General features: G+C 41.4%; 2 protein-coding genes across 7 annotated transcripts in view; one reads left to right on the top strand and one right to left on the bottom strand.

Moving 5' to 3' along the window:
• Window positions 1-325: 325 nt before the first annotated feature.
• Window positions 326-2,160, bottom strand: taf11 (TAF11 RNA polymerase II, TATA box binding protein (TBP)-associated factor). Its single transcript, XM_029719211.1, has 5 exons — window positions 1,679-2,160; window positions 1,414-1,544; window positions 1,221-1,308; window positions 1,010-1,106; window positions 326-873 (listed from the first exon to the last, which is right to left on the bottom strand). Exons 1-5 carry the CDS (start codon window positions 1,838-1,840, stop codon window positions 743-745), a joined length of 609 nt encoding a protein of 202 aa, XP_029575071.1. The 5' UTR covers window positions 1,841-2,160; the 3' UTR covers window positions 326-742.
• A 1,193-nt stretch (window positions 2,161-3,353) lies between these two features.
• Window positions 3,354-27,147, top strand: part of anks1aa (ankyrin repeat and sterile alpha motif domain containing 1Aa) — a 121,432-nt gene continuing 97,638 nt past the window's right edge. For 3 of the 6 annotated variants that reach the window (XM_029719198.1, XM_029719200.1, XM_029719202.1), the window contains exon 1: window positions 3,355-3,807. In XM_029719198.1, the coding sequence (XP_029575058.1) occupies window positions 3,632-3,807 (176 nt within the window). In that variant the 5' untranslated portion in view covers window positions 3,355-3,631. Of the gene's footprint in view, window positions 3,808-27,147 lie in introns of all 6 variants that reach the window. The other 3 variants (XM_029719201.1, XM_029719204.1, XM_029719197.1) reach the window with 2 other exon arrangements.

The raw sequence follows: 27,147 nt of genomic DNA on the forward strand, positions 1-27,147 counted from the left end.
GTGAATCACTTAGAGGATCATCCCTGATATTTTCCTGATACTAATGTTGTGGGTGGCCCTCTGACAGTATTATGTAATATTTGTGTAACACTTGCTTAGTCACCACATCATTGAATAAGACTAAACTTGGTTCTGTGAACCAAATTAGTATGTGAAATGTTTCAAAGTGATAAACTATTGAACCAACTTTGTCATTATTTGTGTGCTGTCTATATTCAGTATGGTTGTATTACGCATTTATTGGCCAGTGAGCAGGTTTAAAGTCAGACACAAGCTCATCTTACGAGACTTTACCGGTATTCATCTAACAAGAGAAGACAAATCATTAACAAATGTGTCCTTTTATTTATTGAAATATGGCCCACAATTATTGACTTGGTCTAATAAAATGCTTTAACTGAAACAACTTTTTTCCAGGAAGTACTAGAAGTGACCAGTTTTGGATACTTCCATGCTTCACCAACAGCTCAAATAATAAGATGTATTTTAGAACATTGGCACAAACATTGATGCTGTGGTCATTTTATTATTGACCATTAGTATATCCAAGAAATGCCCTCAAATGTAACACAAAGGTTGACTTTGGAGTTCCTGACAACAGTATACTGCACTTGCCTTCATGGCCAAACCAATAGACATTGGAATAGAGAATGAACATGAAAGTGGTGTGTAAGATGCCACCATCTGAAAGGTGAATACATCACCGCTCTGATCTAGCTATAATCGGCAGGGCATGAGTGGCTCAGTGGAAGAGGATGTTCTTGTGCTTGGTGTTGGGGATCTGCTCTCTGCTCTTCAGCCTCCTGACAGCCTCCCTCATGTGCTTGGGCTGCAGGGGAGGCGTGTCCCCCCACTTCTCACACACATCCAGAGCTGCAGGACCAAACAGAGAAGCATGTCAGCGTAGTCAAAATGCTTCAAAGCCTTCGTTGGTGAAGATACAAGACAAACGATCCAGATCTCATATCTGGCCAACTAGTCAATATTAACTCTGATGACCCTCACTGACCTTCCTCCACTATTTCTCCAGCGAAGACCTTGGAAATACCAGACATGGCGATAACCACATTTTGAGAGACTGAGGATCCTGTAATGGACTGTATCAGCTGTATCAACCAGGTAAAGAAAAGCATACATTGAAATACAAGCATCAGTGAAATGTAATTAAAATTGAACTAATTCTGATTAAATATAATTGCAGATGTGCCTAAAGGTCTTACCCTCTTGATGGCAGCTTTGGGGAAAGCAGAGCGTCTATACATCTCATAGCGGTTAAGCTGCTCCTCAGAGAAGGATGAGACCAAAACCCTGGACAACACCAGAGGGAAAAATGTTAATGTATGAATGCTTGCAACAAATAATTGTCTTAGTGCCGTTACCACACAAACAAAATGTACAGTATCAGAATCTTACTGCATCTTCTGTATCTCATCCTCGTCAACCTTTTGGCGCTTCTCCTTTTTCTTCTCAGGCTCCACTTTTAGTTTTTTGGAAGCAGGTTGATCTGAGGTTCCCTCATCCTCATCATCTCCAGCCACAGAGTCCTTCAGGTCATGCAAAGTAAACAAAGGATTGTAGATATTGTAGAAAAGTAAGAAATGATTTACTATATCTTGAATGTGGATGTAGGACCAATGTTTCAATACACTTTTTATAGTTATTCTAACAAGCCACTTACCTGTTTGTGTTCGCGTTTGACTGATTGTGAGGGATCTTTTGATTCGGTGTCTGCATCCGAGGTCACAGGCACTTCTTCAGTGTCTTCGGTTTTAGGGCTTTCTCTAGCAGCCAATGATTTCTCCGAGTTGGATTCAGTCTTTATCCTTGCTGGGTCTGCCATAACTCATTCGAAATCTTACCACACCAATCTAATGTAGAATTATGCAACAGTCAAAACGGAAATGTTTGACTCGAGAAACATCAACAACTCAGCTAACTGCTAGCAAACAACACCACAGCCAGCTACGCTCACTTACTATCCTCGTGACTTACTATCCTCGTGGAATTTTGTGTACCACGTTTATTGATCAAGAAAATAAAACCGTTACTTTAGCAAAATATTAGCTAAAGCGCGAAAGAGAAATGTTTTGAAGCATCATCAAAAAAACAACATGGAGAACATTCAGGCCGGAAGCTGCTGCTGAAATCAACTTCCGTCTTAAACCCTCTATTGTCCTTTACTAAGAGAGCGTTGACAACAATTTTTTATATATATATATATATATATATCATTTGAGAAAAGATACACACATTCCATTATATTTGGTCCAGTGCTTTATGTACAGTGGCGTATTTCCATTCAACTAGTCATACTTGTTACAGTGTTTGTTTAAATGGGAAAGATGATCAGTGCTCTAAGTAATCGACGTTTTAAACTATGTCAATAGCCTCGATAATTAACTTTAAAATACATTTAACTCTCTGGAACCCATAAGGACATTTTTTGTTTTATGATTGCTCCTCCAGCGTCTCGCAACAAAAAAAAAATGTCAGGAGAAAGAGAGAGTTGGCGTTGGACATGTAACCGAAAGGTCGCGGGTTCGAATACCTGAGCCGACAAGGTGAAAAATCTGTTGCTGTGCCCTTGAGTAAGGCACTTAACCCTACTTTTCTCCAGGGGTGCTGACCTACTATGGCTGACCCTGTAAAACAACACATTTCACTGCACCTGTCCAGTGTATGTGAAAATAAAACATATTTCTTTACCTTTATTATTGCACCCCTATGGGAGGGCAGCTCTCGCTCAGCCCAGTCCAAGCTCATCTCTGTCCTGACCACCCAATGGTGGAACCAGCTTCCCCTGAAGCTTGGCCAGCAAAGTCCCTGTCCATCTTCTGAATGCACCTGAAACCCTACCTCTTCAAAGAGTATCTTAAATAACCACCCCTCCCTTTCTAGCTCTGACTTTATTGATAGCCACTTTATTGAGGAGGTGTTTTATTTATTTAACCTTTATTTAATTAGGCAAGTCAGTTAAGAACAAATTCCAACTTACATTGACGGCCTACGCCGACCAAACCCTAACCCGTGTACTTATTATGCCTGTCATATGTGGTTGTCCCAACTAGCTATCTTAAGATGAATGCACTAACTGTAAATCGCTCTGGATAAGAGCGTCTGCTAAATGACAAAAATGTAAATGTAATGACCATGTACTGTGTACTTCAGCACTTATATATTTTGTACATAGAATTTTTTGGGGATGAATTATGTGCTTTTGTAGTTGTAGGAAAATGATTATGTTCTTCAACATTGGTAGTAGAATATAATGGAATACAATAATCACCAACTAAATACAATAATGCAAGATTATGAACAAACTGATTGATCGACGTCGTCAGATAGGGGCAGTTTTGAGGAAGTGACGCGCGCTTGAGACTGGGCGAAGGAAGTTTCATTTGGCTCTGTGGTGCTTAACTAAAGTTTTCCCCGGAGCCACAGTGGGGGATTAGAAATTCTGTCAAATTGTAACGCTGGAGAGACTGATCCAGCTGTGGAGGGAACCATCGTTTTCCTCGGCGTTGAAAGAACGAGTACGCCTGTGAGATTAGTAGAGGACCGCAAAGGATTGTTTTCTCCCGCTTTCTAACCCCCTCTTTCCCAAATCCTCCGACCCCCTTCTCGATCCGAGATGGGGAAGGAGCAGGAACTCCTAGAGGCGGCGCGCACAGGAAATCTTGCCGCCGTGGAAAAGCTTCTCTCTGGGAAACGACAATCGACTGGAAGTGGAAGTGGATCATCAGGGACTGGTGGAAGCAGCAATAGCAGTGGTCACAATGCTTCGCACCCGCTTTCCAGCCTTCTCAGGTAGGGGAGAGCAGTGGATGAATGGAAGGCAGAGCGAGATGGTTCCGACCTAGAACGGTCGGTGCTCATAAAGTGTGTTGTAAACGGCAAAGCCACATTCAGTAAACAACCCCCCCTGATCAATCATTTTATTGTATTTCGGTTGCAATCACAGCAGTAGATATTCATTTGCTAATTTGCATCCATGCAGTGGACCCTTTCCATGTTTAATAATAATACATTAACGTTGCATGCGCAATGGAGTGCCTCTTTGTTAGATGATCGTCAGTGCAAAATACATAAATAAAATGCCACATGCAACAGAATCCTTGTTACATACGCAAGATATTCATATCATAATGTTACCAGTATGTCGTATTGCAAACTCTAGTCCTCCATTTAATCGTAGCTAACTAGTCAATGGTTTTGGTTTGTCTAAACATTTTGGACCGTTGTCATTGAGAAAAATTATCTACAAACGCCCAAACATAATTATAGTATTTTGATCATATTGACGCCAGACCCATTCATTCTCATATGCCACGATTAATTTGGTTCACATAAACCGCGATAAAGGCAATGAAACACGAGCTGTCAGTGAAATGGAACATTCTTCCCCTGGCATTGTTGTTCCATGCCCTCCTGGAGCTAGTCTCTACTAGCAAGTGGGTGGAATGCAGTTTGTCGACGGCCTGGGCAGTTGCATGCTGTTTTTTACTTGATCATGCAGGGAAAAATATTGGTTTATTTTAACCACAGTCCATCTTACTCAGGGTTCTTTGTGCTGATAGAATTACATAGGCATAGATGAAGTGAGTGCACTTGAACGCCCACTGAGGGGTGACAATGTCAGAAATAATAATGTTGGTGGCACCTCTACAGCCATTTCAGGTAAAGGTTGCATGAGAAAGGGAAACAGTGAAAACACAATGCCCTAGACCTAGGTTAACTCGAGCCCTATGAGACTGTCAGTGCCATTTCCACTGGGCTTTGAGTCATTCATTGCCCTGGGACCTGTGGTGGCCTTTATTGTCTACTCAGTAACATTCTCCAAGGTGCTTTAAACCTGCCATGTTAGTGGTCCTTTGCTACTTGGCAAGCTAGCAAAGGACTGTGTGCTGTTGGGTTGGTAAAGCACCTCCTGACCTTAACCTTTTACAGAAAATACACAAGGACCAACTGCCCAACCCTACACAGTAAAGTTTAACATGGAAGAAGATTGGAGGTAACATGGTCATAACATGGACCTCCCTCTTAAACTCTCAAAGGTTTTATGCCATGATATGCCTTCCATCTCATGTCTTTGGCTAAGAAACCGTGTTAACCACGGAAAGGGCTTTAATTTGTTATTTTGCATTCTAGGACCAGATAAACCGATGACAATCAGGATGCTGGCAACATACAGGTGCGCAGCAGCCCTGTCAATCAACCTCCTATAAGCCTCATCAGGGTGCCTACGTCTCGTGGCTGAGACAAGTGTTTGCTAAAAGCCCCTAGGTGATGCATCGCTGCGCTACTCATGCCAGGCTGTACACTACACTGACTGTACTCTAGCTAATTACATTAAACCTTCTTAATTGGAAATTCAGGGATGTCATGATTCAGTCAAGGCTGCCTCCATCCCTGCCTCTCTGTTACTGATCTGTGGGCGGGCATGGACTGAAGAGCCCATTGTATCATCTGGTCTGGCTCGCTTAATCAATGGCTGCCAACCTTCCTCTTGGAAATGATTGGCTAGCACTTGTTGGAAATAAATAAAAACGATGGTCTAACCATTGACTGTTAAAAGCTTCACTACTGCAGCCTAATATCCCTCACTTCTCTGAAAGCCTGTGGGCCCTTCAGCCTTTACAATATACCATTAGCATTGCCTCTAAGTATATGTGAGCTATACAGATTTATTGACATGTTTACCACAGAGAGGCTCAGGGGTAGTGTTTGCTATTGTATGTGACATTTAATTTAACACGTAATGAAAAGGTCAATACGTTTAGGGCCATTCGTTTGACAACACTGTTCGTTAGGTTTTAAATGTTATCAAACTCAACCGTTTATCATTTCCAGTGATTTAAGACATGAATGTCTCATGGTATGGTGGGGTATGCTCTAGAAGAAAACGAAACGCACACCTATTAAGGCGAGGTGCTGGCTAGCGGAGTAGAAAACTTGAAAATAAGGGAGAGCCGCACGCTCTAGGAGCTCAGATGCAAAAATGTAATATCCAACGTTTGGACAGCCAAGCTGTCTTCATCAGGGTATCATCACAAACACTGTGAGATGACTCGTTTATATAGTATCAAAAGACACACAGGTGTCTAACCATGGCCAAGTGTGGCCTAATATCATTGGTTAATTCTCAAATATAAAAATGGTATACAAAGAACAGCATACAAAAAACAAATGGATAGCATACGATCATAGATTCATTTTAGACTACACAAGCTTACAAACAATTACAATGGCAAAGTCACAATAGTCACAAGAATGGCTTCAGATCAAAGTCTATGTTGAGACCGAAGGGAGCAAGGGTCTTTAAGTTAAAGATCCAGGCAGCCTCTCGTTTAAATAATAAATTATCATGGTGGGGTATGCAATATCTGTCAACTTTGAACACATTTCAATTTTACATTTTAGTCATTTAGCAGACGCTCTTATCCAGAGCGACTTACAGTAGTGAATACATACATTTCATACATTTGTCCCGCGTACTGGTCCCCCGTGGGAATCGAACCCACAATCCTGGCGTTGCAAACACCATGCTCTACCAACTGAGCCACACGGAACACCTTGACCTCCTGAATGTTTTGGCATTCAGGTAAAAAAAATACACTTTCTGACCGCTTCTTCCATGGGAAAACATGTATGGAAAGTTTTGTTTGAATCAAAATGGATTATGTCATAAAGTGATTGAATTCAAATGGATTTACCCTAAAGATGGTTGGTTGGCCTGTGTAGTGTGCAGCTTGCTCAACTTATTTTCATGACGGAAAAGCACTAACCTATAGGCCTAGGCCCAAATCTATGCATATTGTACTTTGATGTTGCACTACTTCCCCACCAGCTACTGTAGGTTGTAACACTGCCATCTGTTTACAGCACAGGCACAGCATAGGTAGTTGCTCTTCTTTGCATAATGCATGCAACAGTTTTTTATTCCCACATTTACTATCATCAGTGGCGACGGTGTGTTTGTGCTGAATTTTCTGCAGTTCTTTCTTTGGAATGGAGCACGTGTTGAGACTTGTTGCTTTTGTAACCAGGCAGGAGCACAGCTTCACTCTGCAGAATGTCTACTTTTCCTGAATGGAAGACTCAATTGGACAGACACGAGCCCGTCATGTTCAGAAGACCCACGTGTGCTTTGTATTACTTTGAAACAGAAAGAGAATTGAATGGACTGGCGCTGGATGGTATTCCCCACAGCTATCATGGTAGGAGACGGGCAGCCCAAAGTGTCAACATTACCAGCTCCCTGCTCGGCATCAATAACAACCTTTCAGACTGAACAGCAGCAGAGCGGTGCCTGATATGGCTTCCTTTTCACCAGGGTTGGGTTCAATGACATTTCACTGTCAATGCCAGAATAACCATGTGGTATTCAGTTCACTAGTTGAATATCAATGCACTTCCTGAATTGAATTCCATTTCAATATAATTGACCTCTGTTATTTTTGTTTGCTGATGTGTTTTTTTGACTACCACTGTGCTCGTCCTCTCTACAATGAAACATGTGATTGGGCCTAGGCCAATGGAGGTGCTTTAATCCAGTGGCTTATGATCAACTAAAGAAGCAGAAGTGGTGAAACGAATCTGAATGTCATACATTAACTGCAAGCTATGCCTTTACAAATAGTGAACTGTACATTTACTGCGACATACTGCCAGGATCTCACTTGGGCTCCGTGACCCGTCTCGATCCTGGAGGTCCACAGGAAGAGCTCCTCTCCGGCACTTCCTGTACCAGGTTGTCCAAACAGCCCCAGCTGCTGTGGCTGGGCCAGGGCCAGGGTAAGTTGAGTCCATGGCAGGCCAGGGAGAGCAAGAGAGAGCCTGGCCTTCCCACTTACGGGAAGTTAACATGGAGGAGCACGAACCGAACTGACACTCACCAAGCTTAGTTAGATGAAGGGTTGGGTATTGTCTCTCAAATTAACAGCAAGCTCCTTTATCCCATTGACACAACATCTAGAACAGCCATTGCCCAGGACCAGTCTGGGCATTTTCTAGGCTCAATGTCCAAGTGAAGAAAGCTGTCAGCTGTAGAAAATAAATTTTTAAATGCATTCTCTTTTCTCCAAATGGACTCTTTTTTTTTAAATAATTTTTTTAATAGTACTATAGGTAGAAATGTAACGATTCACCGATACGCGTCAGTCCCCGGTTCAAATGCGAGTGCAAGGTCCGGGGGACCCCAAACCTATCCAAATGTATCACGCATCAATCAGGAAATCGATTCAAATATTCCGAATCGCCTGTTCACTAAATTGTTTTGCTCATATTACTTTCTTTCTACCTTCTGAAAATACCTCACATTTCTGGTGACAACTGATGTGTCCTCTGTTAGTGTCGAACTGCATGTAACTGTTGACAGTCATTGATCTGCAAGTCATTTTGTATGCTGAACAACCCCAGACAATATCAGTAGCCTGGACAAATAGTGTGCTGCTTCACATGCTGACCATAGCTAGATAGCTACCTAGAAGATTATTAGCAACTAGGGTTGCACATTTTGAGGAATATTCAGAGGTGGAAACTTTCTGTGGGAATTAATGGAAATGCTGTCCAGTTCAAAGGTTTGGGGTCACTTAGAAATGTCCTTGTTTTTGAAAGAAAAGCTTTTTTTTTTGTCCATTAAAATAACATGGAATTGATCAGAAATACAGTGTAGACATTGTTAATGTTGTAAATGACTAGTGTAGCTGGAAATGTTTTTTTTTAATTTTTTTATATGGAATATCTAATATCTAGGCATACAGAGGCCCATTATCAGCAACCATCACTCCTGTGTTCCAATGGCACGTTGTGTTAGCTAATCCAAGTAATCATTTTAAAATGGTAGTTGAGCATTAGAAAACCCTTTTGCAATTATGTTAGCACAGCTGAAAACTGTTGTTCTGATTTAAAGAAGCAATAAAACTGGCTTTTAGACTAGTTGAGTATCTGGAGCATCAGCATTTGTGGGTTCGATTTACAGGCTGAAAATGACCAGAAACAAAGCACTTTCTTCTGAAACTCGTCAGTCTATTCTTGTTCTGAGAAATGAAGGCTATTCCATGTGAGGAATTGCCAAGAAACTGAAGATCTCGTACAATGCTGTGTACAACGCTTCCTTCACAGAACAGCGCAAACCTTTTCTAACCAGAATAGAAAGAGGAGTGAGAGGCCCTGGTGCACAACTGAGCAAGAGGACAAGTACATTTAGTGTCTAGTTTGAGAAACAGACACCTCACAAGTCCTCAACTGGCAGCTTCATTAAGTAGTACCCGCAAAACACCATTCTCAACGTCAACAGTGAAGAGGTGACTCCGGGATGCTGGCCTTTTAAGCAGAATTGCTTAGAACCTCAGACTGGCCAATAAAAATAAAAGATTAAGATGGGCCAAAGAAGACAAACACTGGACAGAGGAACTCTGCATCTGCTCCTCCCCTCCGGCGTACGACATCGCCAGAATACTAACCACCGGTCCTGGCATTCATCATTACGCACACCTGGCACTCATTACGCCCACCTGTTAATCATTATTATTCACACCTGGACTTCATTACCTTCATCATTTCCTCCCCTTTATGTCACTCTCTTATGTTCACTCACCAGTTTTATTAAACGTTCACCTGCTTCCCGACTCACAGCTCCATTATTACATGAGTTGACTCTTCACGTGGAATGATTTCACTGAACAACAAAAGAAATGGAATATTGAATGATCCCCAATGATCCATCGCATCTCCCAAATAAGTTTTCAACATACATCTGTAAAATCTAGAAACTAAAGCTTTGGTTGTCTTCCTCTCAGGCTTCCATGTCTTCTTCCAGGACTTCAATGTCTACCTCTTGAGCATCAGACTCTGAGGCTTCATCTTGACTGTCACTTTCCAACCTTGTTGAGGATGGCTTGTTGTCAGGCTCAAAAAGTCTCAAATTTGCCCGGATGGCCACCAATTTTTCAACCCTTGTATTGGTCAGACTGTTGCGTGCTTTGGTGTGTGTGTTCCCAAACAGGGACCAGTTGCGCTCTGAGGCGGCTGATGTTGTTGGGATTTGGAGGATGGAGGCAACAGGGGAAAGAGCCTCAGATCCACAAAGCCCTTCCACCAGGTGGCTGATGCAATATGGCAGTTGTGCCAATATGTCGCATTTCCATCCCAAAGCCCTTGCTTGGAAGTGTACTTCACCAGACTGCCAAGAACCTTGCCCTCATCCAGGCCAAGGTGGTGAGACAAGGTATTGATGACACCATAGGCCTTGTGGATCTCTGCACCAGACAGGATGCGCTTTCCAGCATACTTAGGGTGTATGGGCTTCAGGCAGAAGTCTTCATGCTTTTTGATGTATTTCAGAACTGCAGTTTCCTCTGCTTGGAGCAACAGTGAAGTGGGCAGGGGAGTACAGATTTATTCTCTTACATCTGCAAGCAGAGTCTGAACATGAGACATAATGGCATTGTCTCCCTCAATTTGTGCATTGGCTACTGCTATAGGTTTCAGGAGTTTCAGGCTGCTTACCACTCTTCCCCCAAAATACATAATCCAGGAGGATCCTCTTGATGGGGCTGTCTGTATCAGCAGACTGATATGGCCATTTCTCGTAGAGACTCCTTCCCCTCCAGGAGACTGTCAAACATGATGACAACACCATCCCAACGGGTGTTACTGGGCAGCTTCAATGTGGTGCTCTTATTCTTCTCACTTTGCTTGGTGAGGTAGATTGCTGCTATAACTTGATGACCCTTCACATACCTAACCATTTCCTTGGCTCTCTTGTAGAGTGTATCCATTGTTTTCAGTACCATGCTGTCCTTGAGGATCAGATTCAATGCATGAGCAGCACAGCCAATGGGTGTGATGTGAGGGTAGGACTTCTCTACTTTAGACCAAGCAGCTTTCATGTTTGCAGCATTGTCACCAGTGCAAATACCTTCTGTGGTCCAAGGTCATTGATGACTGCCTTCAGCTCATCTGCAATGTAGAGACCGGTGTATCTGTTGTCCCTTGTGTCTGTGCTCTTGTAGAATACTGGTTGAGTGGTGGAGATGTAGTTAATTATTCCTTACCCACGAACGTTCGACCACCCATCAGAGATGACTGCAATACAGTCTGCTTTCTCTATGATTTGCTTGACCTTCACTTGAACTCTGTTGAATTCTGCATCCAGTAAATTAGTAGATAAAGCATGTCTGGTTGGAGGGGTGTATGCTGGGTGAAGAACATTCAGAAATCTCTTCCAATACACATTGCCTGTGAGCATCAGAGGTGAACCAGTTGCATACACAGCTCAAGCAAGACATTCATCAGCATTTCTCTGACTACGTTCCTCTATTGAGTCAAAAAATCGTCTGATTCCAGGAGGACCCTGAGCTGTTGCCATCGATAAGGTGTCTGATTCATAATTTTCACTTCGAATAGAAGTAGAGGGACTTTTGTCAGAGGTTGCTTGTTGTGAGCGCTGCGGGGACTTTATGTACTTGGCCAGATGATTCTGCATCTTTGTTGCATTCTTCACATATGATGTGGCACAGTATTAGCAAATGTACACAGCTTTTCCTTCTACATTAGCTGCAGTGAAATGTCTCCACATCAGATAGTGCCCGGGGCTTTTCCCTGTAAAGATTAGAAAAAAATTAGTTTAAAAAAAACAACATACAATTCCATTTACAGGTAAATATTTAAGCAGTTAGATTAAACAACTCCTTTTGTAAGATAAATGTTTTAAAATGAAACGTATGGAAACAGGTGAATTAACACTGAGTTAGCAGGCTCAAGCAAGCTAAACCCCACATGGTAGCAAAAACTAACTAGCAGAAATTGTTAACAAGTTAGAAATGATTTAAACACACTTTGCTGTAGGCTACTAGTTAACAACAAATCATGTGTCATAAAATATATTCACCCCACCCAGTATTGTAATCAAAACTTACCAGAAAGCATGTAGTTCCTGGCTCAGACAGTGTAGTTATGTGGGCCCTATAGTATCTCATTAGAGGGCAAGAATTAGCTATAAATGTGATGGAAGAATGCACTGTGCATGCAGAGGGTTGCAATTCCATTGAATTGGGGATAGTTTAACCAAAATATGCCACTAGACCTAGAATTGCCTTATGTGTATCCCACAAAAAAGGTTCACTGTTATAAGCTAAATTTAATGAATTTAAGCAGAATTCCCGGGTTTATCTTCCCCATGGAAAACTTCCCAAAAAATGCAGGAAATTCACCGGAAAGTTTACCGACCCTTTGCAACCCTTTTTAGCAACATACCCTTATTTTACCAGATCCTCCTTTAGCTGGTGGATGTCTATATTTAATCCCTTATAATTTCTGCCAACTTTATGAACGAGGTGAAATCTATTTAAATTCCTATTGTCAGACTGCTCTACTTTGTTAAAGCAATTCAAAACTAACTTGTTGACATGTTGTGTGGCAGATTCAAAGCCATATTAACTCATTGCAGAAGATATCCATAATCATGAATGAATCATATTTATTTGACGACAATGCACCTAGTCACCCGTCAAACACCTGAACTCCAACAGTTCCATTGCTTTAACAAAATAAAAATACTAAACGATGCAAACATATTCCTATTATATACTTAACAAAAATATAAATGCAACATGTAAAGTGTTGGTCCCATGTTTTATGAGATAAAAGATCTTAGACATTTTTCATGCGCACAAAAAGCGTATTTCTCAATTTTGTGCACAAATTAGTGTGCATCCCTGTTAGTGAGCATTTCTCCTTTGCCAAGATAATCCATCCACCTGACAGGTGTGGCATATCAAGAAGCTGATTAAACAGCATGATCATTAAACAGGTGCGTCTTGTGCTGGGGACAATTAAAGGACACCTTAAAATGTGCAGTTTTGTCTCAACACAATGCCACAGATGTCTGAAGTTTTGAGGGAGCATGGAATTTGCATGCTGACTGCTGGAATGTCCACCAGTGCTTTTGCCAGAGAATTGCATGTTAATTTCTCGAACATAAACTGCCTCTAACGTTGTTTTAGAGAATTTCTCATGCATTTAAATGGCCAGACAAATAGACGGCTGATGTAGCCAGATTAATGTTGCCAATTTTGAGCTAGCTAGCTAGCTATCTAGATAACGGGTACTACATTTAGTTTACATTAGATAGTTAATCGAGAGACTCGATTTGGCAGTCTCGTCTAGATCATGGCCCTGGTGAGTGATGTGAAGCTTGATACAGGCATTTGTAGTTAAGGTCTGTATGATAGTCACGTTAGCAGCTAATTAGCAGTTCATTTTTGCGGGGTAAATAAAGGCAAATAAATTGATAGAAGTCACATCGTCCGAGAGCAATTTTTACACGGTTATCACATCACGCTAGCGTAAGCCTACACGAAACTCAGCACTAATTTGAAGTGTTTATTTTAAAAAAAACATGGGAAAAATTATGGATAATATGACTCGTACTACAGTGCTATATATAGCCCACTTGCTGATCGGGGCTTTAGATGTTATTTTGATTGTTTTAAGCAAAACTATTGCTGATGGTGAACCTGAACAATCAGTGCATATGGTCATTTTTAGGTATACAAGGTAATGTTGATAATTTCATAACGAGGACAACAATCGCTTTTTCTACCTGCAATGCACGCAGGGTTGCTAGGTCTAGCAAAAATGTCCAGCCCAATGACGACACAACCGGTCCCGGGGCCTGAAAACGAGGCCAAAAATGTTTGTTAGCAGCAAGAGGGGAATCGCAATATTGAAACAATAGGCATACATCACCCTTGGTTACATCACCCTTAATGACAATCTAAATACAATTGATAAAATTGCTTTGCCTTGTAATCTGCATTTCTCCCTTTATTGGTTCATCACACAATTATTTAATCTTAACTATAGAAGTGATTGATCGTGAACGGTTAAGACTTATGTTGAATTTTTTCCAGAAAACATTATTGTGAAATGGTGTTAACACAATGTTAAACATTGTGAAATGGTGTTAATTTTAAGTAACATTTCTCTAAAATAATTGTATTTTCAACTGGAGTATAACAATCTAAAAGCCCCCAAGCATTTGGTTTTTGGTTTCTTTTATTTCATAAAGACATGTCTTCATCTGTGGCCTGATGTCCCAGTCATCCGTCCCTCTGGAGCAAGATGGAAAGAAAAGAGAGAGAGGATGTCCAGTACATCGAGTTTTATTCCGCTATTAATTAATCAGTCATTCCTATTAGAATTTGATGGTCAGTGATGAAGTTAATCGGTTCCTCTCTGTCCTCACCTCTGCGCCACTACGGAACATTCTCTCTCTTCTCTGACTTCAACTTCTGGCCAATGTTAGCTTGCTACATATAGGGCTCAAGACTAACGTTTCATTACCATCTCAGAATCGTCCCGAAGTGCAATTTAAACTGTCTCAAAAATTGTAATGTAGGTTAAGTGTTTTGATATGCAAACATGGGTCTACTCATTGGACCTATGTCATTCACAGTAATTTAGTAGCCTACTACTGAAATTAATAAACAGGGCTGCCAACTGAGCCAGAAATTCACCTAAAAAATATTTTAAAAACTGTCTCTAAAAAGGTCAAACTTTTGGAATAATATTTTTCAGAAATGTAGGCCCATATAAATAATTAGCCTACATGTAAAACTGTAGCCTAGTTTATATGCATATCTGCTACAGCCTCATGTCCACACCGATGCTGGCATGAGGGAGGCACCAGAAAATGTAGCCAAACTTTTTAATGAGACTTTTAATAACATAAATATAGGCTGAACAACAGTCATGTTTGACAATTATAATTAACATTAACCTCCATTAGCTTGATTCTGTTGACATACTCGAGGCACGGTTCGTTCAGATCAAGTGGTCACGAGTGGAGAGAAAGGCCCGCGCCTGTTGTGCACCACACACACACCTTGTAACCTGAGTGGAGGCAGTCAGAATTTTTAACCATATACATAATTGTTTAAAATCTGGAGGTTTTATGTCATTTTATGAGGCATATTTAACCTTGTTTCAAAGTAGCCTAGCTAAAATCAGACCATATGTTAAGGGAATTCTTTTATAAACACTTAAGTAATTGAAGCCAGCATTTTCTATTGTTCTATTGGTTTTCAAATCAACTTTCTTTCATTATTCAGCAGGCAAAGACACAATCCTAGTCATATTAGCTACCAATGCTAGTTGCATCTTTAGAGCTCCCCTCTTTCAAAATTTCTAATGGATATTTACATCTATGTCACATGAAATTGCTCACATGGGCCGTGCGCTTTTTAGAATGGTGTGTTCCCGCTAATTGCATTTTGGAACGTTTGCGTGTAGCCGACTGCCATGTGCGCATTGCTGCTCTTATAATGTGAAGAAATAATACTTTATCAACATTTTAAGCTAAACGTTCTGATCTGATGCGTTAGCCTCATTGCTTATTTATTATATTTTTTGATGTTCAATAGTTGTATGAATTTTGTATCTATCCTCCCAGAACTGTCCCAGAGTCTTAATTTTTTTTTAGCATCCCGGAATAACAAGACACCCTTAATTTCGAGCCCTGGCTACATACCCACAGAGAAAGCACATTGTTTGATCCGCTCTCCCTCTCTCTGAAACTGTTGACTGTTTTTGTCCCATTCTGTTGGCTGTAGTAGGCAAATGATTGGTAAGACTGGGGGTGGTCAGGATACAACGAACGAGGCAAACTAGAATTATGACGTAGAAGTATGTAGCTAGCTAGTTAATTTGTTTGTTCTCACTTTACTTGTCATGACTGCCTGCTTCAGCACTCTCTCTACACCAATGATTGTGCTCAACACCCCCCCCCCCCCCAACCACTCACTGACTCACTCGACAACATCCTGCCACACTGTCTCATAGGCAGTCAGCAGTAGCAGGTCACAGTGAAATTAATATAAATATAATTTTTTAAAGAGAAATGCCATGGTGGCCACAGTGCAATTTAGAAGTATCCCATAAACCTGCGACCAATACATTTTCACCCACGACATCGTTTTCAAAGTAGCCCAATTTTGGGGAAAACCACGGACATGGCAACCATGACTGCACTGGCAAAGTGGGAGGAAAAGAGAACTTCGAAAGGGTCTTAACCATTTGATTTGGAGACAGGTTAAATCCAAAGTTGTGCAGTATATTCATTGGCTATGTCATTGCAAATAATTTAAAGGTAAATATTGATACATTACTAGCTCAAACACTTTGAATCTGCAAAAATGACAAATGAATTGCTGATGGTGATTTCAGATCAAAATTGGGTGGACAAAAAGCAAATGTTGACCCCCTTATCTGATAGTGGGGTGGTAGACGCCCAGTTTCCCTTATGGCTCAGCTCAGGCTCATGATATATATACACACACACACACACACACACACACACACACACACACACACACACACACACACACACACACACACAAGTCAGCTCCACGTATCGTTCCTCTATGGTATCGGAGCCCATGTATCTAGACACGTATTGTCTTGAAAGGGAAAGATCCACATCAGTCAGTCAAGGAAGCGAAATAGAATCGGCCAATTTTAGGGCTAGCTGAGCGTTGGATTAAGTTGTTCAAGTAGGCCAACTAAAATAAGTAAGCAATGCATTTAGCCTCTTTTAGTCACCATTAGTAACGTTTTAGGAAGTTTGAGTTAAGTCCTTGCCCTGAGTGACTCAGAATTTTCTTAAATCTGCATAAAAACTACATTTGAAAGAATAAATGTAGGCTAAACAGAGCTTGCAGAGTGCAGACATCAGATGAACTCTAACCCGTAGCCACAGAGGAAGGGACTAGGAGGAGAGAGAGGTGTGCGCGTGTGCGAGCGAGCGAGCCAGGGTCAGGTTACTCAGCTGTGGAGGTCTCTTCTGCTCAAATCAGAGTGGTGATCACAATAAGCCTTAAGCTGTAATTGTGAAAGCCACAACGGTTTGCAGCAAGTGAATTTGCGACCTCTCAAATGTTCTTGCAGGGATTCTGGATGGTCTCTGCGTAGTTTGGACTACCCTTGAGCTGTTATCTCCCGCCAGGATTTTGCCCTGTTAGCAGTGTTTGGGAAGCTACTCTGTAACTTGCTAGCTAACACCTCGAGACAAAATAGCCAATGCCTTGTTAGCGCATGTTAGCTTAGGCTACATTTGTTGTTCAATAACAACAAATGTGGTTGCTGTGGGATCAATGATACACATATGTAAACTGATATGCATGCCTCTTATCTTTCATTCAGCATGACTGGCTTGTCCACTTTGTGCAATTGAGTGTTCATATCTGTCTTTGGGAGAGAGGCAGTGAATCAGAGAAAAGGATGTTGTGATGAGTAATCACTCAGTCATGTCAGCCACTCAGGTGAGCATGGTGTCTCCACATACCACTCTGTCACTCTGAATTCCCAGCATATGTGTGTCTGTGGTTTAATGTTAACAACATGACACTACCCACCCAGGCATGTGGTGAAGCAGGAAGAGAATGCTCATGAAATGGTAGTTAAATAGAGTGCCTGGCACCCAGGTATTTGTGGAATAGCTGCTGCCTGTCTCCAGTAGCTAAAAGCCAAGTTATGAGTTTGGCAAACAGCATGCAGCAAGTGTCACGTTCAGGGGATGGAAGGAGGACCTCGGAACGGTCTTTCGATGTTGCCATTCCACCCAGGAGAGCGAAGTGGTTGCTGGGAAATCCAACACCCGTGTTGGCATTCTTGGAGTATTTGAATTAGGGGTGACACTGACCGTGTGAATGCCAGGCCATGTACGGTGTACGACCAACATGTTTGTCTTGTCAGAGAAAGCACTAGGCTAATAGATGCAGCTGACAGCCCTCCTTTATGCATGATGAATTCCACAGATGTGTGGAGGGTAGGGGAGGGGGGAAGACAGAGATACTTCTGTGAAGAGGCCTCTCTTGGCCCTGTCATGTACAGTGGTGGATTCTCTTTGCTGTGACCGTGACAATTGCTGCCGCTACACATCTCTAAATAGGTTGTTTCACTGCAGAACTGTGATTGTGATTGCTGTTCATCTTTCAAAAAGCAATAGACTGTATGTAAGAAAAAGGTTAACCTAAGTCATTGCTTTAAATGATCATCATTGTGGACTGGGAGCCTAAACAGAATATAACTTGCCCATAATTGGGTTATCAAATTTGATTTTGCAATTTGGGTGGGGGATTTTAGGGTAGTTTCCAGAAAAGATGCCTTTCCACAAAATGTTTAAATTCCATTGTTATTTTCTCAGCCCAAAATGAGAAGGCAGAAATAGAAACTAATCTTGACAGGAAAACTACTGTGCGTTAGTTCCAAATAAGAACTTGGTTCCCGACAGAAACTAGTGTTATTTATAGGCTCCCACTGCATTTACTGTGTTAAAACAACCAGAAAAGGCCTCCGCCTCTCCACGATGGGCCTGGTATTTCACAAGAGAAACAGGCACCTCTAATGAACCCTTTCCGATGTGTTTGTTTGTACCACCCTTCTTTCACCCCTTACAGTGAATAGCCTCAACAGCACTGGAGGACAAATGTGTGGCAGAACGACAGATTTGTACCTTGTCAGCTCGGGGATTTGAACTTGCAACCTTTCGGTTACTAGTCCATCACACTAACCACTAGGCTACGCTGCCGCCCCGGCGACAGGTAGCCTAGTGGTTAGAGCATTGGACCAGTAACCGAAAGGGTGCTGGATCGAATCCCCGAGCTGACAAGATAAAAATCTGTCGTTCTGCACCTGCACCTGGACTGTTCCCTGGTAGGCCGTCATTGTAAATAAGAATTTGTTCTTAACTGACTTGCCTAGTTAAATAAAGGTTAAATAAAAAATAATGAAAAAAGCTCCTGCCCCAGATATTGGGCACACACTTGTTGTTTCCACGTCATTTCAAATAAATGACGTTCAACCAACGTTGAATTGACGTCTGTGCCCAGTGGGTATGGTCTCCCTGGCCTGCCCTGGCTGGTGTCTCTCCATCTCCCTCCCTGCTGCTCTCAACAGTCTCCTGCCCACCTGCTGGCACCGCGGCAAGACTTCTGAAAGCACCATCCCCTACTCCCAGACTTCAAACATGTTTTACTTGGAGTCAGAAAAGAGAAATGCATTTCCTCAATAATATGCACATTAGCCACCAATTATCCCTAGCTCCTTTTAACTTCTGCTTTGCTTTCACTTTCCTTGCCTTTGCTAGCCCAGTCTTATTTATTTTGTCTGAGGAAGTCTTTTTTTTAAATGAATAAATGTCAGCGCTAAAATGGTTGTCTTGAACAAACCAGCCTAATCTGTATTCTCCAGAGTCTATTTGCACTTCCCACCATCGTGTTGAGGTTTCTTCAGTGTATTCTGGATGTCGGTGTGATGACTAATGGTTGACATTTATTTTTTATTAGACACTTCCTTCCCTAGCCTGATCTGTTGAGATAAAGTAATCCCCCCCCCCTGTCTGTGGCCAACATCCAGCAGAGTAGGGAGGAAAGGCAGAGCTACGAGGTGAAAGCTTGGGTCCTGTGAGGTTACTGTCGGCTGATACATAGGGTTTCCGTTCCATCGCTGATTCATCATTCAGGCCCGGAGGTGTTGCTCTCACATTGCAGCTTTTTATAAAGATATTACATTTTCTCTATACTCAGCCAAAGCATTAGTTGGCAAAATAACTTGGACCTTGCCGAACTAGAAAATACACAAGTTCTTGAGCTATTTCCAGATGGGAGAAGTGGGTCATCGGCATCACTGGGAATTGCTGCTGCCTGGTCCGTCCGGTTGGATTGTAGCTGAAACTAAACAGCAGCTCACTATTTCAAACAAAATGTTGATAGAGGTTATACAGAGCCTTCAGAAAGTATTCACACTCCTTGACTTTTTCAAAATGTTGTTGTTACAGCCTGAATAAAAAATGGATTCAATTCAGATTTTGTGTCACTGGCCTTCACACAAAACCCCATAATGTCAAAGTGGAATAATGTTTTTAGAAATGTTTACAAGTTAATAAAAAATTTAAAGCTTAATTGTCTTGAGCCAATAAGTATTCAACCCCTTTGTTATAGCAAGCCTAAATAAGTTCAGGAGTAAAAGTATGCTTAACAAATCACATGTGTTGCATGGATAATAAAGAGAAACACTGTCAACCTTTGACTTGATGTCAACTGAGTAGGTGTCAACTTTTGACTGGTTCTGTAGTTACTCCACAATACTAACCTAATAGACAATGTGAAAAGAAGGAATCCTGTACAGAATAAAAGTATTTTAAAACATGCATCCTGTTTGCAACGAGGCACTAAAATAATACTGCAAAAAATGTGGCAAAGAAATGAACTTTATGTCCTGAATACAAAATGCTATGTTTGGGGCAAACCCAACACATCACTGAGTACCACTCCTCATATTTTCAAGCATGGTGGTGGCTGCATCGTGCTATGGGTTTGCTTTTCATCGGCATGGACTAGGTAGTTATTTAGGATAAAAAATAAACTGAATAGAGCTAAGCACAAGCAAAATCCTGGAGGAAAACCTGGTTCAGTCTGCTTTCCACCAGGCACTTGGAGACACATGCACCTTTCACGAGGTCAATAACCTAAAACACAAGGCCAAATATACACTGGAGTTACTTACCAAGACGACATTGAATGTTCCTGAGTTAGTTTTTTCTTAAATCTGCGTGAAAATCTTTGGTAAGACTTGAAAATGACTGTCTAGCAATGATCAACAACTAACTTGACACAGCTTGAATCATTTTTATAAAGAATAATGGGCAAATATTTTACCATCCAGGTGTGCAAAGCTCTTAGAGACTTACACAGAAAGACTTACACCTGTAATTGCTGCCAAAGTGATTCTAACATGTATTGAGACAGGGGTGTAAAGACTTGTGTAAATTAGGTATTTAATTTCAATACATTTTCAAACATTTCTGAAAACATGTTTTGACTTTGTCATTATGGGGTATTTTGTGTAGATGGGTAACATTTAATACATTTTGAATTCAGCTTGTAACACGCATTCGGAATACGTCAAGGGGTATGAATACTTTCTGAAGGCACTGTAGCTTGGATCGTAAGATTGTCAGGGATGTATAGTTACTGTTGTGGCATCTGTTGGGAAATCAGTGTGGGAAACGCCAGCCTGTCTGAGGGACTTGCTGAAAGAAAGAGTGAAATTCAATTTCTGATTTTACACCTCACCTCTTTCAAAATCTGTTTCTTTCTTCCCTTCCTTTTTGGTACCAGCATTTCTTTGTAAAGGGATGTGGTTTTTCTGGTTTTCCTTTGGCCCATTAACATGCTCTGCTGTCAGAGCGGCGTGTGGTGTAAGCGGTTTATCCTTGCCTTCTGCTGCATCACAGATGATGTGTGAAACAGACGCTCACTGAGAGCTGTTCACGTGCAATAAAGACTCAATCGTGCTGCCCAGACACAGAGGCTGAACTGTTGCAAAATATTCTGAGTTAACAACTAGCTAAAACTGTCTACTAACTATACTGAACAAAAATATAAACACAACATGCAACAATTTCAATGATTTTACTGAGTTACAGTTCATATAAGGAAATCAGCCAATTGAAATAAATGCATTAGGCCCTAAACTATGGATTTCACATGAATGAGCAGGGACGTGGCCATGGGGAGCCAGGCCCAGCCAATCAGAATGAGTTTTATCAGTTTTATCAGCTGTCCAGATGGCTGGTCTCAGACGATCCCACAGGTAAAGAAGCCGGATGTGGAGGTCCTGAGCTGGTGTGGTTACACATGGTCTGCAGTTGTGAGGCCTGTTGGATGTACTGACAAATTCTCTAAAACGACGTAGGCGGCTTATGGTACAGAAATTAACATTAAATTCTCTGGCAACAGCTCTGGTGGACGTTCCTGCAGTCAGCCTACCAATTGCATGCTCCCTCAACCTGTGGCATTGTATTGTGTGACAAAACTACACATTTTAGAGTGGCCTTTAATTGTCCCCAGGACATAGTGCACTTGTGTAATGATCATGCTGTTTAATCAATTTCTTGATATGCCACACCTGTCAGGTTTATGGAAAATTTTGGCAAAGGAGAAATGTTCACTAACAGGGATGTTTTTGTGCGTATGGACATTCTTGGGATCTTTTATTTCAGCTCATGAAACATGGGACCAACACTTTACATGTAGCGTTCATATTTTTGTTCAGTATATGATGGCTAATGAACCTATACTGCTGAAAATGTATTGATCTAATGGCAAGGATGTTCCCCTTGTCAAAATACATTTTCGTATCCTCTAAAAATCTCCTTGTGAGTGATAGGACTACTTGTCAAGTCAGTGCTTTGTACTTTTACTTATGTTTTTTTGTTGCTGTATGCAATATTATGGTAAAACAATGCATTTTGTTCTTTCCAGGAGAAATGCAACTTTAAATGGGCAGAGATGGAAACCACAATATTAAACAAATCTTTCATGGTCTGAGCAAAATTACTTGCTAGGACCTCAGACTTGAATATAAGACCATGTCATTAGAAACGTTCGAAATATTCCCTTTCTCTTCATTTTCAGTTTTGCATCATTATTCCAGTCCCAGACATGACATGCACACTTGTCAGTCTTGCCTCAAGCTACTGGTCTTCTCGGATACCGAAATTGAGATTCAAACCGAATTGGACCCGCAAAATATTGTTTTGTGGTGATTTTTAGGACGTTGAATCAGCTTTGGCCAGCGATGACTCATTCAAGGGTTTTTCTTTTCTTTTGACTATTTTCTACATTGTAGAATAATAGTGAAGACATCAAAAATATGAAATAACACATGGAATCATGTAGTAACCAAAAAAGTGTTAAACAAATCAAAATATATTTTTGATTCTTTAAAGGAGCCACCCTTTGCCTTGATGACAGCTTGGCACGCTCTTGGCATTCTCTCAACCAGCTTCATGAGGTAGGCACCTGGAATGCTTTTCCAACAATCTTGGAGTTCCCACATATGCTGAGCACTTGTTGGCTGCTTTTCCTTCACTCTGCGGTCCAACTCCTCCCAATCTAAATTGGGTTGAGGTCGGGGGATTGTGGAGGCTAGGTCATCTGATGCAGCACTCCATCACTCTCCTTCTCGGTCAAATAGCCCTTACACAGCCTGGAGGTGTGTTTTGGGTCATTGTCCTGTTGAAAAACTAATTATAGTCCCACTAAGCCCAAACCAGATGGGATGCCATATCGCTGCAGAATGCTGTGGTAGCCATGCTGGTTAAGTGGGCCTTGAATTCAAAATAAATCACAGACCGTGTCACCAGCAAAGCACCATCACACCTCTTCCATGCTTCACGGTGGGAACCATACATGCAGAGATCATCCGTTCACCTACTCTGCGTCTCACAAAGATACAGCGGTTGAAACCAAAAATCTAAAATTTGGACTCATCAGACAAAAGGACAGATTTCCACCAGTCAAATGTCCATTGCTCGTGTTTCGTGCCCCTAGCACGTCTCTTCTCCTGATTGGTTTTCTTTTAGTAGTGGATTCTTTGCAGCAATTAGACCATGAAGGCCTGATTCACACAGTCTCCTCTGAACAGTTGATGTTGAGATGTCTGTTACTTGAACTCTGAAGAATTTATTTGGGCTGCAATTTCTGAGGCTGGTAACTCTAATGAACTTATCCTCAGCAGCAGAGGTAACTCTGGGTCTTCCATTCCTGTGGTGGTCCTCATGAGAGCCAGTTTCATCATAGCGCTTGATGGTTTTTACGACTGCACTTGAAGAAACTTTAAAAGTTCTTGACTTTTTCCAGATTGACTGACCTTCATGTCTTAAAGTAATGATGGACTATCGTTTCTCTTTGCTTTTTGAGCTGTTCTTGCCCTAATATGGACTTGGTCTTTTACCAAATAGGGGTGGTATACAGAAGATAGCCTTAACTTGTCACAACACAACTGATTGGCTCAAATGCATTAAGAAGGAAAGAAATTCCACAAATGAACTTTTAACAAGGCACACCTGTTAATTGAAATGCATTCCAGGTGACGACCTCATGATGCTGGTTTTTGAGAATGCCAAGAGTGTGCAAAGCTGTCATCAAATCAATGGGTGGTTACTTTTAATAACACTTTTTTTTGGTTACTACATGATTCCATATGTGTTATTTAATAGTTTTGATGTCTTCACTATTATTCTACAATGTAGAAAATAGTAAAAATAAAGAAAAACCCTTGAATGAGTAGGTGTGTCAACTTTTGACTGGTACTGTATATAAATACATATTGTTAGGTTATTTCTGTAACTCAATTCTAACTCATTATAATAGCCTAAAATTGTTAGTTCTAAATTAATAGTAGGTATAAAGCCTTTCCTGAAAATACTTAGCCAATACAGCCTGAGATTAGTTTGGATGGGTTTAATAGAAAAGTAATCTGCGCACCACAGTCTGGTGTGAATACAAGAGATGTAGCCTAGGATTATCGCCCGGATAGTTAATTAAAGGTTCATCAGGAGACGTTGTCCTGATATTTCTTATACCTATCCATGCCTTACACAATCAATAAATCGGCAGCCTTTCAACATTGGGCTACAATATTTTCTGTAGATAAACCTAGGCTATCAGTCTAACACACACGAGCAGATTAACTTGGTCCAAAATGTTCTTTATCAACGACGACCATAAAGAATGTGTCGGTAATGCTGCATTATACTATAACTTAATTATTTTGAACGATGCCAGGCTGTATCACATCCGGCCGTGATTGGGAGTCCCATAGGGCGGCGCACAATTGGCCCAGCGTCATCCGGCTTTGGCCAGGGTGTCATTTTAAATACGAATTTGTTCTTAACTGACTTGCCTAATTAAATAAAGGTTAAATGTAAAAAAATAATAATAATGTAAAAGCCACAAAACCAGAGTATGAGTGAGTAATCTTTACGCTGACATTTCAAACTTGACTAAAGTCATTCAACATTAGTTAACAAAATAGCATATGGGCCTACGACATAAGCCAAGCCTCAACAAATAAGTAATATGTAAACTAGCACATTTTATAAATGAAACAAATACATGAAATAGCTCAGGTCTTCAAAATATGGGCCAAGCGCAGCACCAACCTTTTTCCCCTTTGTATCCACAATGTGCATATGTGAGGCCCATACAGATGTTTCGCCTGTTGATTTTTCCTCCCGTACTCTTTCATTCAGTTTATTCTTCACATCAGCGAAGAACTATTAGATTTTTCAGAAACTCACCTTATAGCTTAGGATATCACTCTCTTCCGCTGCATCAGCTTGCTGTCCCACACCAGCTATACCCTGTTTCACAGAGTATGCACTGCGCAGTGGATTGTGTTCATAAAGAGAATATGCCGTTTTGTCACAATGATATTTTCACACATTTGGTTTGCTGAAACCAATCATTTTAATAGAATAAAATATAAATGTGTGAAATTTGCATCTATGTTGTTTAGGAACTAAAGTCTTCAAATATTATCCGTGGCCACCGAGCTGGATTTGACCTGGGATCAGAGGGTTAACTACAACATCTTCGATCCGATCCGGGATACGACCAGGTCGAATCCAAAATGTTGTATTTCTCTGGTATTCGGGTATATCCGTGAAGACCTCATGCTTCTGTATTCTACACCCCCTGAGCTCATTAAGTCAATGTGATTCAGTATAATCCACTGTAAGAGCTAGGACATTGGCAGGTAGAGAAGTGTCAGTCTCTCTAATGGGGACTGGAGGCTGTACAGTACAGGTTGGACACTCACTGCAAGGCATGCTGAGCTACTGTTTGGCAAATGGTGCATCTGGTCTCAATGCTTGGCTGGCAGCCCTCCCTCCGCTTAATTAAGCCCTATTACCCTGGCAGTGCCCTGGCCCCCGCCATGCGCCAGGCGCCCTAGGGCACTGCCGCACCGCTAATCCCTATCTGTGTGGTCGCACTGCTTAATTGGACTGAGGACAAATCTGTTTATTTGACAGCAGATCTCAGCCTCACCTGGTCTTTCCTCCCAGGAGCACAGCACCTAAATCCCTTTAGCCCCAGTGGGACTCCTGCTTTCCCTTTCAACTGCTTCATTCACCTCGCCAGCTGTTGTTTTAGCTGTCATCTTGTAGTACTGTTGAAATTGAGTTTGTTTTGACATTAGCTACTACTTTGAAAATAAGAGGGTTGTTTGGCTCACAGTACTTTAGATGCTAATGTAGTGGATCCTAAAGAGACATAGACAAATGGCAAGAAGAGGGCAGCAACAAAGGCTAAAAAAGGGATTTTCTTAAAATTTTTAGGAGAGTGACACAGAGGAAAAGGCAAAGAATAGGGTCCGTGAAGATGTCTCGTACGTCCATGAGTAGCTTCAGCTGTCCTCTCCTTATACATAAAGAATGCAAGAAAGAGGGAGAGGAATGGTATTATTATCATTTGTCCTCTTAGTGGCAAGGCTTTGTGCAACGCGGAATTACAGCCTGCAGAATCCCTTTCAGACTTCAGCCTCATCAAGTTGATATTCCCTCAGGGAAATTAAGGATTAGCTCTTTCCTTTCAAAGTGGAATTCCCTCAGTCCGGTTGTTGGTTCTGAATCGCTCTAGCTATAAGAGGATGAAGTGGATTGTCAAGTGCCACTACCTCATGCCCTTGAGTTCTGCCCTACTAAGATGCTCAGGGGAGGTGGTGAGCCTTACACTAAAGCCTTGTTCACACTACAGGCCTTGATGCTCAATTTAGTTTAGTTTTTCAAATACGTTTTGGAAAACTGACTGTCCAAACAGCACGTTACAAGTGACTAAATCGGATGTGTGTTCAGACAGCAGTCATTGGCTGACACAGTTACAGTAGCTGTCATAGTGACAACGGGTGTGAGCACAGTGGTGTAGGCTGATTGGTGGTGGTGCTCATGTTTCCTATCACTCAGAAGTTACGTAGCAAGCTAAGGGGACAACAATGCCTGCCATGGACATTTCCCAGTTGCTTTGAATGTTCAAAATCATAGTGTAAGAACACTTTTAAAGCCTTTTATTTGTAAACAATTAACAACAGGCTAGTTAGCTTCCACATCATGTTCTTGTCAAACTAGCTAGCAAGCAAGAAGGTATGTCAAATAACAGTCTATGGCCAGGAATCAGATTTGTATTTGACTGTATGTGGCTTGAAATATCCGATTCCATGCGGCTTTTGGCTGTTCAGACTGCAGGAAAAATAACCAATTTCAAATCGGATATGCAAAAAAGATGTATTTGAGTCATT

Source organism: Salmo trutta, chromosome 28, assembly GCF_901001165.1.
Source record: "Salmo trutta chromosome 28, fSalTru1.1, whole genome shotgun sequence".
Lineage (NCBI taxonomy): Eukaryota > Metazoa > Chordata > Actinopteri > Salmoniformes > Salmonidae > Salmo > Salmo trutta.

Bases quoted from the DNA above. Each gene is read 5' to 3' on its own strand.
- taf11 (XM_029719211.1), bottom strand. From the start codon at position 1,840: ATGGCAGACCCAGCAAGGATAAAGACTGAATCCAACTCGGAGAAATCA. The intron at 1,309-1,413 runs GTAAGATTCTGA...GGTGTTGTCCAG, and splicing joins GATGAGATACAGAAGATGCA to GGTTTTGGTCTCATCCTTCT. The intron at 1,107-1,220 runs GTAAGACCTTTA...TGGTTGATACAG, and splicing joins CCAAAGCTGCCATCAAGAGG to CTGATACAGTCCATTACAGG.